We start from the raw sequence: 20,630 nt of genomic DNA, 5'->3' as shown, positions 1-20,630 counted from the left end.
TTCCCTAACATCAAATTAGTTTGTCGATTTTGGAGAACCCCGTTCTTTGGAAAATCCCAAGCTTGCAATTGCTTTCCCACGGGTCCAGTCTAACTCCGGCTTTTACGCATCGCCGAGTGTCTATATACAATCACGCACAAGGTGGCCCTAAATCTGTCCGATGCTGACAAGTGACGAAACACCTGTGTGGGAAGCTAATTCTAACGAAGTCGCCAGAACATCCCCGCGAATACATGTAATAAAAATATGGAGATATCACTTCGCTAATAAATCGGTCTCTCCCTCTCCTAATCCCTGCTTCAAGTGATGTAAGTCAAAAATGGGTAATGAGGGTTAAAGTAAACATTCTGTAAAATACAGCGCAAAGTAGCAATTAATATTCAGTTTATTTAAACTATTAGTAGTCAGTGGATAGCCAGAAGGACATATTAATTGCTACTTTGCGCTGTATTTTACAGAATTTTTACTTTAAACCTCAGTACCCAATTTTGACTTACACCACTTTTGCTCTGAGAAGCTCATAGGGATCATATGATGAAACAAAGAAGAAGGCAGAAAATAGAAAAGATTGGAGAAAGCCGGGTTTGCAGTGAAAGACGTTCCCGTGGGCAGAACTCTAAATGAATGAATCAAAATGTTGTCCGTTTATAATAAGTTAAATAATCCCAATGATACTGATTTATTTTCAGGAACAGATATATCTTTAAAAAACGCATTTATGCAAATTTATTTTGGTTAATTAAGAAGCTACTTCTCTCTCTCTCTCTTTATATATTCAGTAAATTCAGATTATTCAGTTTACTCACTGTATATGTTAAAATACTCCACTGCAAATATAAATTTGTTTTACGTGATTAACTATTTTCTTGTAAGAAAGAAATGTTAAGAAGGTGCTTTTATGGGGAGTAATGCCTGTGTACTTCCAAATTAATAAATATGAATATAAAATTATATTTGTAAAGTAATGCAATGTATGTATGTATGTATGTATTTATGTATGTATGTATGTACGTACGTATGTATGTATGTACGTATGTGTGTACGTACGTATGTGTGTGTGTATGTATGTATGTATCTATGCATGTATGCTGTGTGTGCGTGCGTGCGCGCGAGCTTAAGTAAGTATGTGTATGTTAAATTTCTAGATAAGTTATAAGTGATGAAACAGAACTGTAAGAATTGATGAACAACGAGCGAGAATGCAAGACTAACAGCGTCCGCAAAGCCAAAAACCGCACGACAATATTGCCTGTCGTTGAATGCTTGTAAGCAAACATTCAAGACACCGGGATTTCGGGAGTGATCAACTCTCGAACGTCAAGCAGTCTTGAATCGTCACAGTTGTTTATACCAGACTGAACTTTTATCTGTTTTGGCAATTGTTATACATGTATAAACAATCAAGTAGCCTATTTGAAACATTATCTCTAACTTTCAGTGTAGCAATCCGTTCCCCAATCTTTATTTAATTACTAGGCCCTTATTAAAAGACTATGAAATTTTGTTTCGTGTGTTTGAGATCAAGTATACAATCTCAAGTAAAAAAAAAAAAACGCTTTATTTAACGCTGTTTCATGTTTCTTAGAAATTCAAATTTATTTGAGAATTGTTTTTATTTATATAACCATAGGTAATATCTGATAGTAGAAGCAGAACATTTTAATAACTATGATACTGTTTTCTTTTGTCTTTTTGTATCAATTAAACATCTCTAATGTTTTTTTAGTAGGTTATTTTACGACGCTTTATCAACATCGAGGTTATTTAGCGTCTGAATGAGATGAAGGTGATAATACCGGTGAAATGAGTCCGGGGCCGAACCCCGAAAGTTACCCAGCATTTGCTCATATTGGGTTGAGGGAAAACCCCGGAAAAACCTCAACCAGGTAACTTGTCCCAACCGGGAATCGAACCCGGGCCACCTGGTTTCGCGGCCAGACGCGCTGGCCGTTACTCCACAGGTGTGGACTCTCTAATGTTATTTATTTCAACTAGGCCTATGTATTTATTCAAAGTTACGAAATCTTTCCACGTCGACCAAATGCTATTTCGAGAATGATAAGAGAGACTCGAAGCGCAGAAGAGTTATTATCGCCGCGCTCTCATGGTTAACATTCGGCAGGTCTTTGAGCGGCCTTGTGTATAACATTCGGCAGGTCTTTGAGCGGCCTTGTGTATAACATTCGGCAGGTCTTTGAGCGGCCTTGTGTATAGCATTCGGCAGGTCTTTGAAATGTAATTGTATTATTGTTTTGAATTTCTTATGTCGCCGCTCCAATCACTCGCCTCAATTTCAATATTGCAACCAATAAGCTGCTTCCATTATTAAATGACACTTACTTGTCTAATCCACGTAGACTAAAATCGAGGTTGCAATGTCTTGTGCTGAGGACGAACATTAAGATATGTGATTAAAATTATTATTAAAGAGTTATTATTAAGAGTTAAGAATGTCAACGTACTCGTATATGAAATAATAATAATAATAATAATAATAATAATAATAATAATAATAATAATAATAGCCATTTAACAAAATAAAAAACTAGTGCTTATTCTTATCGAGGAAGTAGAAGTGACAACGTGACGCTTAGAGTGAAACCTACAGAGCAACAATCAGTGGGCAAAATTATGTTTTTAAAAACATACCGCACGTTATTGTATGATGCCGGCATGTTAAGCATGAGGCCGCGGCGATAATACGAGACGAGACTCTGAAGACAAGTGCAACGAACACAGCGAGCGGGAGCAGAGGTTAATTTTGTTCATCTCTAGGAAGCATGTACGTCAGGCACAAGAAAAGAATTCCGATATTACTAGCGCTGAAGAGCCGAGATCCGTGAACTAGCTATGAAGTTGCGGTTTCCCTAGAGCCTAGGTGTTTCAAGTTGGAGAGTTTCGTCTCCTTACGGGTAGGTGAGATATTGATAAAGTAAAGTGGGGAGTAGTGAATAAATGACAGAAGCAAGGGGAGAGAAAATTTATTGTTCCCTGAACTCGCATTATCCAGACTGTGCCACACCTCACATTGGCCCTGTTTTTCCGTAGATGTTGTTATCTCACCGCATGAAGTTCCTGTATGCTAAGAGTTGGGATATGAAGACTAAAAAGGCATTATTTGCATTATTTTACTTAATAAAATAAAAAGTGAACAATGTTACTCGGATAACCAATTTTAAATGGTTCGGTCGATAATCATTGCTTACTTTAACCACGGCATATTTAATTTTCAGATCAATTCAGATATGACTTTTAATTTGTTGTTGTCACAGGTCAGAAAAACGTATTCTTAAGTTGGTGTTTTTCTGTTTTTAATAAGATCGAAGTAGTTATATGCAATAAAAGTAATTTAATACAGTTATATGAACACTTTTTAATGAATTAACAAAATACAGTTCAATATCAAACAAAATAGAACTCTTAATCAAGCAAACAAACAAACATTGAAGAATTTACGTAACAAAATTACAGAGAATGAGTTGATTATCACTAAAGCGGATAAAGGAAATGCAACAGCAATATTAGACAAAGCCCACTACATTGAAAAAAACTGAACTTTTCATTTCCAATAACAATTTTTAAATTTAAAAAAAGGACCCTACTAACCAATATCAAAGAAATTTGAAAGACACCCTGAAATTCATAGAATTTACAATTACGAACAAAAAAAAAAAAGTTCTCTAGTTTCAATGAATCCAAAAGCACCTACTATGAAATCACTACCTAAAATACACAAACTAGACATCCCCATTAGACCGGTTGTTAACTTTCGTACAGCTCCAACATACAACACTGCCAAATTTCTGCAAATTTATTTGAATAACAATTTTAGATTCCGCAACAATCGTAGTATTAAGAACACAAATGAGTTGATCGACACATTAGAAAATCTACAAATCAATGAGAAATGTAAAATTTCTTCTTTCGATGTCGCCAACATGTATACCAATATTCCTATTAAAGACACATCCAGTTAATTGAGCAAAATATAAAGGAACAAAATATTAGCCAGATAGAAATAGATGAAATAACCAGATTACTACGGATATGCACAGATCAAAATTACTTCACCTTTAACCATAAATTTTACAAACAAACTGACGGTCTTCCTATGGGCTCTCCATTGTCAGAAATCTTGGCTGAAATTTTTCTCAACAACTTAGAAAATAAATTCATTGACTCCAACTCTCAGAATGTTATTAAATGGATACATTATGTTGACGACACTTTCCTAATATACCAAAACACCACTTCTCAGAATTTACTAGACAATATCAACTCCATACACACCAACATCCAATTCACTAAAGAAGATGAAATTAATAATTCTTTGCAATTCCTTGACTTGACAATAGAAAGAAACGACAACAAGTTTTGTTACAAGATATACAGGAAACCAACCCAAACCACACATTTGATCCCCAGTCATTCCAACCATCCCATTCAACACAAAAAAAGCAGGGTTATATAGCTTAGTCAACAGATTACTCGACATTCCAATGTCCAAATCAGACTATGATAAAGAACTAGGCATAATTTATTCTATAGCATTAGACAATGGCTACAACACGAAAATAGTAGACAAAATCATTTATCAGACCAATCGGAAAAAACAACTAAAAAAATTATACCCATCTCTCAAACAACAAAGAGCGAAAGGATTACGTTAGTTTCGTTTACACTAACCCACATGTTCATAATACTGCTTCCATTTTCAAAAAGCTTAACTTTAACATAGCGTATAAAACAAACAACTCTTTAGGAAAAACCTTGTTTAATAAATTTCCCACAAGTAACTTCGACAAATTTAATACTTCAGGTGTTTATAAATTAAAGTGTCAATTTCCAGAATACGAGGCCACATATATAGGTCAAACAGGCCGTAACTTTAATATAAGATATAAAGAACATAACAATATTTCTCATGAAGTCTCGCATTCAGCCTTCAGTGAACATATATTTAATAATCAACATTTCTTCACAGACATTAACTCTGATATGGATATCTTACACACTAACAGGAAAGGAAAATTATTAAACATTTTGGAATAAATTGAAATTTATAAAGATAAACTGGTTAACCCTCAAAATTTAAACGATAAAGCTATATATGATAATAACATCCTTTTTGATCTTTACACATGCTGGGTAACTTTCGATGTTGGGCCCCGGACTCATTTCACCGGCATTATCACCTTCATCTCATTCAGACGCTAAATAACCTAGATGTTGATAAAGCGTCGTAAAATAACCTACTAAAAAAATTGATCTTTACATCACTTCCAACTTGAACAGGAAACGATCAACGTAGTATTGGTCACTCAATCTGCGTCATGTTCTTTATCGCAGTCAGTCTTCCTTAAGCTACGTTACGCGGTCGAACATCCATACCAGCGGTGAGTTCAACATCTTGATTGTAATTCTGTCCATTCTTCCCACTCAGTTTTCATTGTACTTATTAATATAAATACAAGTTTTATCTTTAGGTAGTATATTTTTAAGACATCTTAAATGTCTATTTCCTTATTCTAATTTTATCACTAATCTTAATTACCGAATACTTTGAAATGATCAATACTTAGGTTTTGTCATATTTTTCATTTTTAATAATCTTGACATTTTAACATTGCTTTTTGTTAATTTCAATATCATACACTAATTATATATTCTCTGGTTAATCATTTTGTTCTCAATACATATATTTTTACTATTAGATATTGCATTTTTTAAATTAAAATTTTTTTAAATAACTATTTTAATCAATTTAATTTGTATTTAAGCTTATAATATGCATACGAACTGAACAACATTTAGGTCATTTTATTTTTAACAATTGTTGACTTTTAAATTATGTATATTTGTAAAATTTTATTATTAACCATGAGCTTTACACAATTTATGTTCTCGTTACAGTCGTGGTACCACCACTGAAGATGGAGGAGCATTCCTCCGAAACATGTCTGGTTTTTAACCGATTTTATTAATTTTATTCAATCATTAAAAAATGTTCATATAACTGTATTAAATTACTTTTATTGTATATAACTACCCTACTCATGAACACTGTTCCATCTGACCTGACTTACGTAATTTAAGATAGAAGTAATTGAAAACCCAAGCTATTAAGTGATTATTGAATACTACAGGTTTGGTTGGACCAAAAGTCATTGCTTACTTAATCATATATTTAAACTTCAGATTAATTCAGATATTACTTTTAATTTGTTGCCACAGGTCAAAAAACGTATTCTTTAGTTGGTGTTTTTCTGTTTTATAATAAGATCAAAGTAATTGAAAACCCAGGCTATTAAGTGATTATTGAATACTACAGGTTTGGTTGGACCAAAAGTCATTGCTTACTTTAATCATATATTTAAACTTCAGATTAATTCAGATATTACTTTTAATTTGTTGTTGTCACAGGTCAAAAAAAACGTATTCTTAAGTTGGTGTTTTTCTGTTTTTAATAAGATCAAAGTAATTGAAAACCCAGGCTATTAAGTGATTATTGAATACTACAGGTTTGGTTGGACCAAAAGTCATTGCTTACTTTAATCATATGTTTAAACTTCAGATTAATTCACAGATCACTTTTAATTTTTTTTCATCACAGGACAGAAAAAAGTCGTTTTATTGTTGTTCTTTTGTTCTGTAAGAAAGTCACTGCAATTTTAAAAGCTACCTGTTACTTCTTTTTCCTCGGTTATTTAACGACGCTGTATCAACTACTTCATTATTTAGTGTCGATGAAATTGGTAATAGCGAGATGGTATTTGGAGAGATGAGGTCGAGGATTCGTCATACATTACCTGTCATTCGCCTCGGAAAGAAACCCAAGCAGGTAATCAACCAAAGCGAGTGTCGAATCCACTCCCGTGCACAACTCTGGATCAGTAGGACCTGTTAATTAATTTGATGATCAAAAATATAGTTTGGTGAAATTACGAAATGTCTTTTAGTCCAATTAATCGGAATTGATTATCCTATGTCTCGCCTAGCCTATACAGGGACTCCAACACTGCACAGATGTAGTCTCACCAGCGTATAGATAATACACAGTATGGACATTTCGCGTCGGTACCTTTGATGTAGCAGGACTGATTTCAATGACTTTGAAACCAGTTTGAGCGTGAGATTCTGCTTTCTCCCTGGAGTTGGCACTGACATCACACTAGCTTGCAGTCGACACAGCGGAAATATAACACATACAATTAATACATATAGGTACATTATGTACTCAAATAAAATAAATTGGACCGATGAAATAATAAATCCGTCATTAACTGTAACGTCTAGACTCTAGAGTTCCTTTATGATGAGAGTTCAGACGTTGACCCCATCAACAATAAATTAAAATATGTAATGATTTGATAGCGCTGAAAATGGGAAAACAAAACTCCTATGAGAAGTAAAACCATATACCTATATTATATTGTATACAAGTATTAAATTAATTTGATACATAATTTTATAATATATTATTTTATTTTATAATATAATTTATTATACAGGGTGTTTCCGAGGTGGTGTCACAAACTTTCAGGGATAACGGCGAAGGGCACATGCATCAATTTGAGATAAGGAACCCTGGTCCGGAAATGACCGAGTCGAAAGTTACAAGCAAAAATACTGTAGTTCTGTGAAAATGAAATAATTTTATTCCACTGTACACCTTATTTATGTGTATTTATCTGTACATCTTACAAATACTGTATTCATCTGACGTTGTTTATGTTGTCTACTTATTCCATTCAATGCGTTGTCTGAGGGGTGTGGACAGGAAACTACACTAAAGCAATGCAGATAGCGTAATGTGTAACGGACATGATCGGTCCTGATATGTACGTCTGTAGCCAGCAGTGTATGTATACAAGTTGCAGTGCCCAGTCGATCAGTCCTAGTGAAATGGAGGAGTACACGAGAGCGGAATAAGCAGACCTGATTTTCGAATACGGATGGCCAATGGGAACAGTAGACAAGCTCACATATTGTATCGGGACAAGTACCCACTAGGAGACATCCGGCCCATATCATTTTTCCACGACTGTTCCAAAAGTTAAGGGAAGGAAGGCACGTGGTGGCAAATTACAATTCCATTTCCACACAACTATTTTTGCTTATAACTTTCGACTCAGTCATTTCCGGACCACGGTTCCTGATCTCAAATTGATACATGTGCCCTTCGCCATCATCCCTGAAAGTTTGTAACACCACCTCGGAAACACCCTGTATATAAAACATAAAAAAAACATTATAACAACTAGTTTGTCACTGACAAATACAGAGACGCTGTTAACTTGAATTTATTTGAAGCAAAGAATTACTGGATTATGCAATAAGGTAGGCGATGTTTGGATCCTGCGTCTCAACTCTTACACTCAATTATTATCTTAGCGTGTGCTCGATTACACTAAGCTCTAGCGCTTGAAAGTGGAACTAAACTTCGGCGCACAGAGAAACAAAACAGGAAAATTCGCTCAGTGTCCATTCTTTATAATCCCTATTCACTGGTCTCACTGTCTGCTTGTTTTGTCCACAAGTGCACATATTAATAATGCAAATTCATTTAGCGACTTCTGCTCGACTGCTCTATTCAAATATTTCATGAAAATACTTATTACTTGTTTGGACGGGATTATCTATACAAATGTTTTGCAGAGATATGAAAAAAGCGCGTTGCAAATTCAATTTCTGATGGCATATAATGTGCGAAAGAGAATAATAGAAGAGCGTAATATTAGAATGAAGGATGACACAGAAGTCACGGATGTACAACAGTCAGTGATGTAAACATAACCATGTTATTCTTGTTACTCTGTGCAGGCAATGAAATTTTGTTTTTCTCTTCGTGCACTGGAGCATTGGAATTTAATTTCAGGCAAGTTGCTGAAAATATGATTTTAAACTTTAGAGGTGGGAGGATTCTGGGATTTTTCACCGTATCATGGACGTAGAAAAACTGCGACATTTCGGATGTACGATTCGACTTCTTCATCAATGAAACACAGGAAAGGGGAACTTAATTCGTTGAGTCCTTTCTCGAGTTCAGTCCTTGAGCATACAGTGTTGTCTCTTGGTAAGGCATTCAACAGATAGGATTCCTACTTATTGGCTTTTCTGATACTGAAGTCTTAAACTCATCGGGAAGTCGACATGGAATACTGAAATTATTTAGGTTTGTACATGATACTGGTTTCTCACATATAGGCTACCTTTATTCTTATTTAACCGTATGTTCAACAACGTTTATTATCTCATCTGTGATTCAAACACCACGGCGCTGATATTCAATCCTGGTGTCCAGGATTCGATCCCCGGCATGGTCGTGATGAAATGTTTGGTGGACAAAGCAAACGTAGAGCATTTCCTCGTGTATTCGCGTTTTTTTCTATCATGCCAACAATATCCTCCACATTTCTCTCATTTCATCTATCATCTGCAATAATTAAAAACAGGTTGGAATGAAATCTTGAGAGTAGTACAGATCTTCAAACGAAGCGGGGCTGCCTCATAATTAAAGGTAGGAATTTATACCACAACATGAGAATATTAGGTTAGTTGTGCTTAGACTGTTGTTACGTCATGAATGACGTGAAGGCTGAGGTATGGCCAGGTTACAACTGAAATGTGTTTTGTATCGCAGCAATTGAATGGGGATATTTTTCTCGTGCGTAGAGTTCAGTGTTGTGCTCCGGCAATTGGTTTGTTTACATTGCACTGTGATTCGTTGATTAGTTAACCACATAAAGTTACAATCTCTCCCTGCTTATACGACGTCATTGTTTCCTAACATGCGCCTGCATTGCTAGCTACACTCACTCTCTCTTTCAACAACGAACATACTATGCCTACCTAACCTTATAATCTCTGTCGGTAAATTCCTATCTTTACTCATAATGTGTGGTTCGCTCAGTGGATATAATGAGGATAAGGTTGCCAACAGTTTTTGAAGAAAATACGGGAGACTAAGGGATCTACAATATTTCACATAGAAAATTGACAAATTATTATTCATTTCAGTTAGAGGCATTAAAATATAACTATATTCTACACTTAGGTAGTTAGACTTATGCCCACGTGCATCAACGTCGGTTAGTGTAACCATCAGTTAAAATTGTCACCTAACCTCTGGTTAAGCATTTTTACAGTGGATCGACCTCGGTTACGACTTAAATAGGAGGTTAACCACATTAATCTATAACCGGCCATTTTCGAGCGGTTAAAGGAGATAACCAGTGATTAGTAGAGCAAGTAAAGCAAAATGGCGGCCAGAGCCACAGATGTTTCCTTCGAAGACGATTATTATTGTACAGTACTTGGATAGAGCGTGGGCGTGAAGTTTCTTTAGTGGAAAGAGAGAATCTTTACGAGGAATTAGGTGACAGAAAATTTCAGGAGGGATTTTGTTTATCAAAATCTACAAATGGCTCACTTGCAATAACTCAAAAACAGTCATATTTCTTCTGTTGATCAGCTCCTTATGTTGCGATTCTATGTAACTGTTATTTTCTGTATTTTAAGAGGGAATACTTGAATATCTCTTTCTCTGTCACTGGCTGAACAAAGAGAGGTTATGGATGGATCTTAGGATAATGAACAGTAACCTGGTGTAAATGGGATCTTGGGTCGTACACACATTTCTACTAATCTTCTGCATCCTTTTCCTTTATGGATATTCCTTCTTTATTATATAATATATTTAAATCTATTAAGTAAGTCTATCGATACTTAACCTCACATTGGGATATTATCATTTTTGCATTCAATTTTCTATTTTGTACGATTTTAACCTAACAGCAATGAAAAACAAAGAAATGCAACTCGCAAATATAACAGCGCCCAAAGGCAAACAAATGCAACGCGAAAATGTAGGACATGTTCACTTCGATGTAGAACGGAGTGAGCGCAGTCGTTTTTAGAGGTTGACTATTATCTTTGCTGTGGTATGAATTCTTTTCTTTAGTCATTTTGTAGAAACAGTGTACCATCATAGACTTTGCTCTGGTTAAACGAAGTGTCAGCTAACTATGTTTAAGTAATCGGTGATTATGAATGGTGCACAGAAATTACATTTTAACCACGGTTACTGTTTAACCGTCGTTTCGTAATCTATGATTACTGCGTTTTTAACCGATGTTGATGCACTTCGCCATTAGATTAAAAATATTTTGAGACATTTTGCCTCGCTTAATTGTTTCAAACAGTTTTTAACAATTTCCTTGGTGAGTTCCATGTTTCATTAATGTGTTTAATTAAATTTATTTCAATATATTTTATTGTTTCCATGTATTTTCCTGCTATGTAAAATAAAGTGTCTTACCTATCATATACAAGTAACTGTTGACTAAATAAATGATTATTGTGTAAGTGTAATAATGATACAAGCATTTTTCATTATACAAAATTAAACAGTAGTTAAAATTTGTTGTTCAAACCTGTGGAGTAACGGTTAGCACGTCTGGCCGCGAAATCAGGTGGCCCGGGTTCGATTCCCGGTTACCTAGTTGAGGTTTTTTCCGGACTTTTCCCTCAACCTAATATGAGTAAATGCTGGGTAACTTTCAGTTCTGGACCCTGGACTCATTTCACCGGCATTATCACCTTCATTGAGACGCTAAATAACCTAAGATGTTGATAAAGCGTCATAAAATAACGTACTAAAATATAAAAAGTTAAAATTTGTTAAAAATTGGATGGCTGTGAAAATATTATGTTTCAAAGATTTTATAAGAATATTCATGAATATAATATTAATAAATAATAATAATAATAATAATAATAATAATAAAATATCGATAATGTGAGTTGTAAACAAATCCTGTGTACGCCACTGGTAACGAAGCATTACAGACTGTTCATCTTCTATTTCATTATACAATTTTCAGAATAGAAATATATCAATTAATATTATATTTATATGAATGTAACATTACATACTGCCCTCTTTACAAAATATTTGTTAAACCTTACTGTTGTAAATAGAAGTATTTTCTTAGTTTCAGTTGCCATATTATAGATTTATTAATTTGTCATACAGAATAATATCTGTAATATTGACAACTAATATTTGAGGAGAAAAATTCGCTCCGGCGCCGGGGATCGAACCCGGGTCCTTGGTTCTACGTACCAAGCGCTCTGACTACTCTGTGCTCTGTGCACTTAACTGCGGAATCCCGGCCAAACAAGTCACTCAGCTGAGTGCGCTCCTAATTGGACATATACGTCAACATATATGCCTAACTTGGAGTCAGGCCACAAAGGGAAACATTGAAGGAGGAGGATTCGGTCCGGCGCTGTGGATTGACTTCGGCGTAGCTCAGTGGTCAGAGCGCTTGGTACGTAGAACCAAGGACCCGGTTTCGATCCCCGGCGCCGGAGCGAATTTTTCTCCTCAAATATTAGTTGTTCATTTGCAATACTTTTTTTTAATATTGTGAACGTAGTTGTATTGTTGTACATAATGCTTCGTTCATTATGAATTTAAGTACAATACTAACATACTTTAGGTGCAATAAGGTTATTTGCAAATTTTTTTATATCCAATAATGATGATAATAATAATATCAATTTATCTTGCATATGCAAAGAAGTTTCTGCAGTAGTTAAAGACACTTGTTTCTCATCTCTCGCAGGTGCATGGCTATGTCAGTCTGGTGGTGTGCATATTCGGGTCTGTGGCCAACACCCTCAACATCGCAGTGCTGACACGACGCGAGATGACCTCGCCGACCAATGCCCTGCTCACCGGGCTGGCCGTGGCCGACCTCCTCGTCATGCTGGAGTATATCCCCTTCGCGTGCCACATGTACATGCAGCCAAGCACGCCAGTGCCCCTCACAGACCGCTACTCCTACCCCTGGTCCGTCTTCGTGCTCTTTCACGCCAACTTCGCACAGGTAAATTAATATCACTGTCATTCAAAGCACAAAACCATGATCTTAATTTTTATTCATTGTTATTTTTATTGCTAATAATATTATCGTCAGTATCTACCAGCAAAAAATAATTTCTATTGCCCATATTTCGCTAGTATAAATTTTGTAAAACAATACTCTAAAAAATGTTCATGCCATCCTAGCATTATAAACAGATCGTTACTACATCCAAAATCGTGAGTAATTGGCTTATTATAGCACGCGTGTCGGTAAAAACAATGACGTATTTGCCATGATGTAATACCGGAACGCTTGCTATCTCTGTTATCACTTCTACGCGCAACGTAATAAGAAATGAAATACAGGACACAAGGTAACGTATCATTTATTTCCAATCTTTAACAATTTTGTATCATTTTCGTAACATCACATAAAACAGTTCTGTGGTTCAGAGAAACTATATTCACAAAATAAAGGAACATTGGAACATAACCTGCAAGGTCATCCATTTCTCTTTACTCAATGTCAATGCCAGGCGCAACTAATCGATACAAACATATGAAGATAATTTGTCAGCTACGGATCCCGAATTGAACTTCTTTCATCATTTATTTCCTACAATTTATAATGCTAAGATGCCATAAAGTGTTGTATCCAACTCGTGGATAATCTTATTACGACACTCGTGAAAATTGTCGCACGAACGATAGTGAGTGCGACAAACATTCACTCAAGCCATAATTATCAACATTATCCTCTTGTTGCACAAATAACTGTTATAGAAGTATTGTCTGATGATTCTATAGCAATTTCCAGCAAGAAATTAATTCAAAACATATAGAAATTAAATTCTGAATTTTACTAAAATTATACTAGCGAAGGGTCTACATATCTGCTGAATCAAAATTTAATTTCTATATATCCTTAATCAATTTTTAGAATTGAAAAAATCTTTATTCTTAACATTTTTAAATTGGGAGGTGCAATTTGTGTAGGGAAAGTAGGTTTCTCTGATATGTTTTTGAATATTTTAATGCTCTTCCTCTATTTTATTCATATTGAGTGTGTTAACAAATCCTGTCCTTATCAGTTGAATATATAAATTGGAAATGTTTTTTTGTGATTTTTTCCCATCTGTTGTAAAATTTAATTTTTACGTAAAAATTATTAATGGAAGAACAACTTGTAAAAATAAAACAGTGCTACATGCAGGGTCTGTTCTTCAGTATGAAATTCTTTTGTATGGAAAATTTAATAACTTTATCTTTGAAAATGTGGAAGTTATGAGGGGAAACGAGTTGGAAAATTTAAGTAATGGGAAATGAGCGACAAACTTACCGAAGATAGGAAGTTCTGTCCATATCCAAATGGCCAAGTCAATTGACATAGTCTCACGTTTAGATCACAACTCGAAAAGTATTATGGATATTAAAAGAAAATCATCATAATGCACTATTGAAGAAAGTCTATTCAACAAAAAGAAAAAAAAAAAAAACTTTTTTTACTTCTGAAGGTGTAAATTTCCCCAAAAGTATCCGAACTTTTCCGTAAGATGTTTATGAATGAATATATTGTACATTTGAAAGTATGAAGATCACGAATCAATATTAGACATTGCAAATACCGTATTCGAATTTTCTACTGTTAGAATGTGAATTGATATTAGTCATTTACGGATATTTAAACCAATCGAATGAGGATTATGGACTAATTTACAAGTAGATTATGACATTTACAAGAGTCCAGAAATTAATGTAGTCAAGGAAGACTTATAAATCAGTTTTAAACATTTACGAATATTCGAGAATCTTTGTAATGATTTTGAACCACATTAAAACTTTAGAAGTATTCAAATCCTATCTTATGGGAATTGTGAATCAATTTTTAGACATTTACAAGTACTCCGAGTTTACTAGCGTGAGGATTATATACCAGTATTACATATTTACGAATAATCGAACCAATGCATTTGAGGATTATCGATCAATGGGGAAAGTGCAGTTAGACTTCAAACTTAATTTTACTACCGAAGTTAAAGCAGATAGAGTGTAGGTTAACTCCAACCGAGCAGTTTATTAAATTCTCTGCTAAATTCAACTCAGTATAGTCTCTCATAGCTTCTGCAATTTAAGGATACGTTATTTGTAGAATTGTGGTTACAATTACGATGTTTGACTGGTGTGTCTTTGCCAACAGGTGTGTCATACTGTCTCCATCTGGCTCACAGTGACTCTGGCCGTGTGGAGGTATATTGCAGTGGCTCACCCCCAACGCAACCGCGAATGGTGCTGCATGAGAACCACCATTGCGGCCATTATCAGCGCCTACATCGTCTGTCCGATATTATGCATCCCCTCGTTCCTGGCCTTCAGCGTACAACCCACGATTGCCAGAGTGGACAAGGATGGTCATAAAATCAAATTCAAAGACAACGTCGAGGGTGCGAGAAACGTGACGCTGTACGTACTCAACATCTCGGAATTAGGGAAGGCGAACAACGACCTGCTGCGACAGATAAACTTCTGGATCTACAGCATCGTCATCAAACTGATCCCTTGCTTCGCGCTGACAGAACTCAGTCGTAGACTGATCTGCGCCCTTCTGGAAACCAAGAAACGTCGACAGCAGCTGACCGCAGCTTCCGGTTCCGGGAAGGCATCTACGAGAAATTCGAGGGTACTCGACAAAGAGAGACAGACTGACCGCACAACAAGAATGCTTCTGGCAGTTCTTTTGCTGTTCCTCCTCACAGAGTTTCCTCAAGGCATATTAGGACTGTTATCAGTCTGGCTAGGGGACAAATTCTTCGAACACTGCTACCAGAAACTTGGTGAAGTGATGGATATCTTAGCACTTATAAACTCAGCCATAAATTTTATTTTGTACTGTGCCATGAGTAGGCAATTTAGATCGACTTTCAGTATACTTTTTCGGCCTTCAGTGTTGGACAGGTGGTTGCTAGTGCCACAACATAACGGAAACGGTGATAACAATGGGTGCACCACCGCGAATAATATGACTCAGGTGACTCAAGTCTAGCATCGGGTTAAATGGTGGAAGCGTGGCATTACACAAGTCTAGCGCCAAGACCGGGTACGTCTTTGTTACGTCTTTCAGAAGGTGCTAAGTTTAAAGATGTTGCCTGCAAGTACTCTTTCCACCAGTTCTAGCTATAGTGGTCTCATAACTGAGGATTACATGACTTCAAAACGAAGTGATATCAGCTGAGCAGGAATACAAATTTAACCCATACAACGACAAGGAAGAACTATTTGCAATTACTTATAATTTTCAGTCCACTGAAGTTTCTCATCGCACTGTGATGGTGACGTGTTACATGTGTCTGTTTTAAAGTGTTGTTTTATTTAAAAATTCTATATGCCTTTTTGAAGTTATACAATTGTGCAACCTGAGTTTCATAGTTTCACCACAGAGCCTTTGCGTTTAAGATACTTATGTGTTAGACATATTATGTACCCAGTCTTTTTCTGAGTGTTGAAATGCGCTGAAGGTTGTGGAATTTTGTTCAATTTCAAGATGGCTTCATCTCCGCCCGTTGATCTTTCTTCAAAAAATCGGCCTGAAACTCGGGCTAATCGTCGAGTGACGGGCCTCACTTCATACAGATCTCTCGAGAATGAACAGTCGATTTTACGAACATATTTGGTTAAAGGTACACCGTACATACTGGTCAAATGTGGAAATATTATGTTTTTTTTTAAGCAGGATATGAGGTGACTGCATCCAATAGAGTTAAGAAGCATGGTGAATAACTTTTAAGAAAAACTCTAAATGTTATTCCCGTATGAAATTCAGTTTGTATTAAAATACGATAAAAATAAAACAAAAAATTCAGTGAACTCTAGGGAAAAGGTATGTTGGTATTTTGAAATAATTAATTGTTGTACCAAACCAGTTTGCCTTACTATGGCTTCTTGTCTTCCTATTTAAGGATACTTTTATGTGAAAGCAAGGGAAAATAATTCTAAATTTGGTAATATTTTAACTCTAGATGCACAAAATGTTGGTCATAATTCGAAGACAGTTATAATGTAAGAATATGTCAAAGTATGAAATATAACTTTTAGGTTCAGAGGATGATCTTTGATCACTGTTATGTACTATGTAAAAAAATATATTCTTAAATTTAGCTATAGTGCACATATCTCGAAAACAAATTCTGTTAAAAAACTGAAATACTGAGTAGATTTTCAGAACTTGCGTACGTTAAAAGCAGACCGAATTTTAACTTCTACAGAAATTACGAAGTTTAATTAGAGTGATTTGTGATAATCAAATACAATTTTTTCTCCAGCATACCTAATCAGAGAAACGCTAATATAATAATCTATTTTAAATATTATCTTATTAAGAAGTATCGATAAAGCTAAGCTCCGTCATCATCATCCTGTCAAGTACTAGTCCCAAAAGAACTGTTATGGCCTGGAAAAGCGATTTTCTTGCCATCTTTTCATAGGTCGACCAAGTGACGTTTCCCATTTCGACGATACTTCATTATTGCCTTAGGGATCCTGGATGAAACCATTCTTGAGACGCGTTCCTTCCAGTTCAACTGATATCTGGAGATATAGTCCAGTATTGATGACACATTAAGTTCTTGAAGGATATCTTCATTTTTCTTTCGATCCCATTTAGTGTAGCCAGCTGTTCGGCGCATGAATCTCATCTCGCGAGCTGTTAGTCTGCTTTCATCTTTTGTCCTTATAGCCCACGCTTCACTCCCGTAACATAAGACTGGTCGAGCTATTATTTGATAAAGACGAGTACGAGTTGATGTTTGTATTAATGAAGGTTTTAAACTCTATTAATGATGCCCATTGATTTGTTGAATTTTACAATTTTCAACAAAAGAAAGTTTATATCCTAAATAATTAAACTCATTAACTTTTTCCAAAATTGTGTTATTTTAAACAAATTTTGCTTGGTATTCGGTATTTACCACAAAAGGCCATTATTTTTGTTTTGTTAATGGATATTTCCATTGAAAATTTTTGAGCTATTAAATTAAATTAAATTAATAAGCTAAGCTCCATGTTTAATGTAATTCTGAGATACGTGCACTCATACACATTGCCTATATGCAAATTTAAAAATAGTATGTAACAGTGAGCACAGAAAAATCTATGCATTTAAAATTTATGTCTCATGCCTTAAAATATTCTTAAACAATTTTTTACAACGCTGTAAAAATTGCTTGAAATTATGGCTCCAAGTTTTTATGTATCTGCAGTTTAAGATGTTAGCAGATTTATTATGATTTATTCATGCGCTCACGTATGAATCACCTTAATGGCTTCAAGGTTTTGCCTTAAAGTCTTTATCATAATCATGTTTTATGTTATTCAATTTTGGGGATGCTGTTTCCTCATAAATTCTTTTATGTTGACAACTCAAAATAATCTAATCTTTTAACTGCAGTGAAATTCATGTATGAATTTAAATTTAAATAAAGAAATGAGATCAATATATGAAAATAATTTATTTTAGCTAATCTTTTAATGATGTCTCTGGAAAGCTCACCGTAACAAAAAGTGATATTCTGAGTAACAAAATGTACCCATACTCCCACATTATAGGTAATTGAGCTTATTTTTGTATAAAATAGATGAGCATAATATGTTTAGAGCCTAATTATAGGCGTTGTTTTCTCTCTGATGCATTCACCTCATGTTTCTTATTTTTGAAGTGTTTGTATTTATACCTACAGCAACTATTCTTCATTATTACCTTATTTTTGTATTTTTAAAGTATATTTTACATATTTTCACAATCTTTGTTGAGAATTATTTTAATAATGACGTCATTAGGTTAATTATAGTATATATTGTTCTAAATGCTCTCCTATTCAACTCTCTTACAAAATAAAATGTGTAAAATTGCTCCCATGAGTTCAGTTACGAATTTCATACAAATTCAAACACTTGATGATTATACCTGCTATTTAACGGACTCTTTCTTTTACTTATCTGTTCCACGAACAAACTTAAGATTTATTTTTACAGATGTCAGAAATCCTAGCATTTTAGTGTTAAAAATAGTTCTCTTGCGATATTACAAGATATGGAAATAATGTATTAAGAGTTTTCTTTTAATTACTATACTACATAGCATTTTTCTACATCTGCAGATTTTCTAGTTGCTAGGACTTTACGTATTGCTATTGAAATTTTATGAAAAATAATTTTAGGAGAAATGTGACTTTATTAATATTGCTGAACTGTACCTAAAACTTGTTAATTCAGTTCCTTTAACATTCTGATTGAACATAAAGTGATATTTGCATTGGACTTCTTCCGTTTCTGACGAGATAGCTTACACATTTCCAAGTTTGAATCAACCTTCGCATTCACTTGAAAAATGAATAAAGCATTATACCTGTTGGTGTCGCTAAATATCGTGTGACACAGAAGTCAGTTGATAAATGGTAAACATTACTCTAATTGGAAGTACAATTGTATACAGTACGTTCACTACTGCAAATGTTCAAAATGCGCTCTATTTACTTGAAGACAGTGCCTCACTCGATCCTGACATTCTTCTGTCACACTTAAAAATGTTGCAGGTGAGATGTGCTGGATAACATGGATGATCCTTCGTTTCAAGTCATCTATAAATGTAGGCTCTGTCTGAAAAACGTGCTACTTCACAAATCCCATATAGTACTTAAAAAGAAATCAAGGAGCGTGAGGTCTGGTGACCGTGGAGGCCATGACTGAGGTCCACCTCGTCCAGTGCACACCGAACATCTCATTCAGTTCCTGGCGAACTGTTCGAGCATAATGTCCCGTAACTCTATCTTGTTGAAAACACATTCTTATTCGTTTGTTTAGTGGCAAATCATACAGGAACTCCATTACAGTGCTGTACAGCAATTCCCCATAGGATGTGTGTTGGTTTACATTTCCATGAAATAAATATGGTCCCACAATCATATCACCTAGTATTCCACACCACACCATATCTTTTGGGACACGAGGGTTGTTAGCTTCACGCTTCTATCTTGGGATTTCTTTGGACCAGTATCGTGCATTTTGTGTATGGGCGTGCCCATCCAGAAACAGTAAGCATTTGTCACTGAACTGAATATACTGAAGGAAAGATCGATCAGTATGCAAACACTGTACGATCCAGTTGCAATATGTTCGCCTCTTGAGTGGATCCCCTTCTTGCATTATGTGCAAATGCTGTAATTTGTAGGAGTGAAAACGTGCAAATTGCAATATTCTGCGAACAGATTCTCTACTGATACTACTTTCTAAGCCACATAGCGCACTGACTTTTAGGGTTGGTTGTCATCTTCGTAATCACGTGTATTGAATGCTGTCCGTCAGTAGCCGATTTGGGACGAAAGATGGTGAATTCTAGCGGTACAAAAGGGAAATATATACTGCCAACCTAACAGTACAAATTAAAAAAGGCCACGGACATCTTGGAGGGAACTCGTCATTGTTACTTTGTACAATACAGTAATTATTTCTGTTTTACAATTAGTAATCTTTCCCAATGTATGGCTTTCACCATCAATAGATAAATTCCGACACAAATATATATTAAATGACGTAATATTACGCTCTCATAGACTCAAATCTACGTTTCTGAATACTTTATGAACTGTAATAATTGAAGACCCATCTTTACAAAGGAGTTAAATGTCAGTTTTTCGAATTTAATTTCATTCAATGTAAGGTAGATACATCCATATGAGAATATCATCCTAAATGTGGTCTGTCGTAG

The 20,630-nt window shown here is 35.1% G+C and overlaps 1 protein-coding gene across 2 annotated transcripts in view; it reads left to right on the top strand.

The window, feature by feature from the left end:
• LOC138704780 (G-protein coupled receptor dmsr-1-like) overlaps positions 1-20,429 on the top strand; it is a 156,986-nt gene extending 136,557 nt beyond the window's left edge. For both annotated transcript variants that reach the window (XM_069833014.1, XM_069833013.1), the window contains 2 exons: positions 12,633-12,896; positions 15,072-20,429. In XM_069833014.1, the coding sequence (XP_069689115.1) occupies positions 12,633-12,896; positions 15,072-15,914 (1,107 nt within the window). In that variant the 3' untranslated portion in view covers positions 15,915-20,429. The remainder of the gene's footprint in view (positions 1-12,632; positions 12,897-15,071) is intronic.
• Positions 20,430-20,630: the final 201 nt, after the last annotated feature.

This window comes from Periplaneta americana, chromosome 8, assembly GCF_040183065.1.
Source record: "Periplaneta americana isolate PAMFEO1 chromosome 8, P.americana_PAMFEO1_priV1, whole genome shotgun sequence".
NCBI lineage: Eukaryota > Metazoa > Arthropoda > Insecta > Blattodea > Blattidae > Periplaneta > Periplaneta americana.
This window is presented reverse-complemented; position numbering and strand designations above follow the sequence as displayed.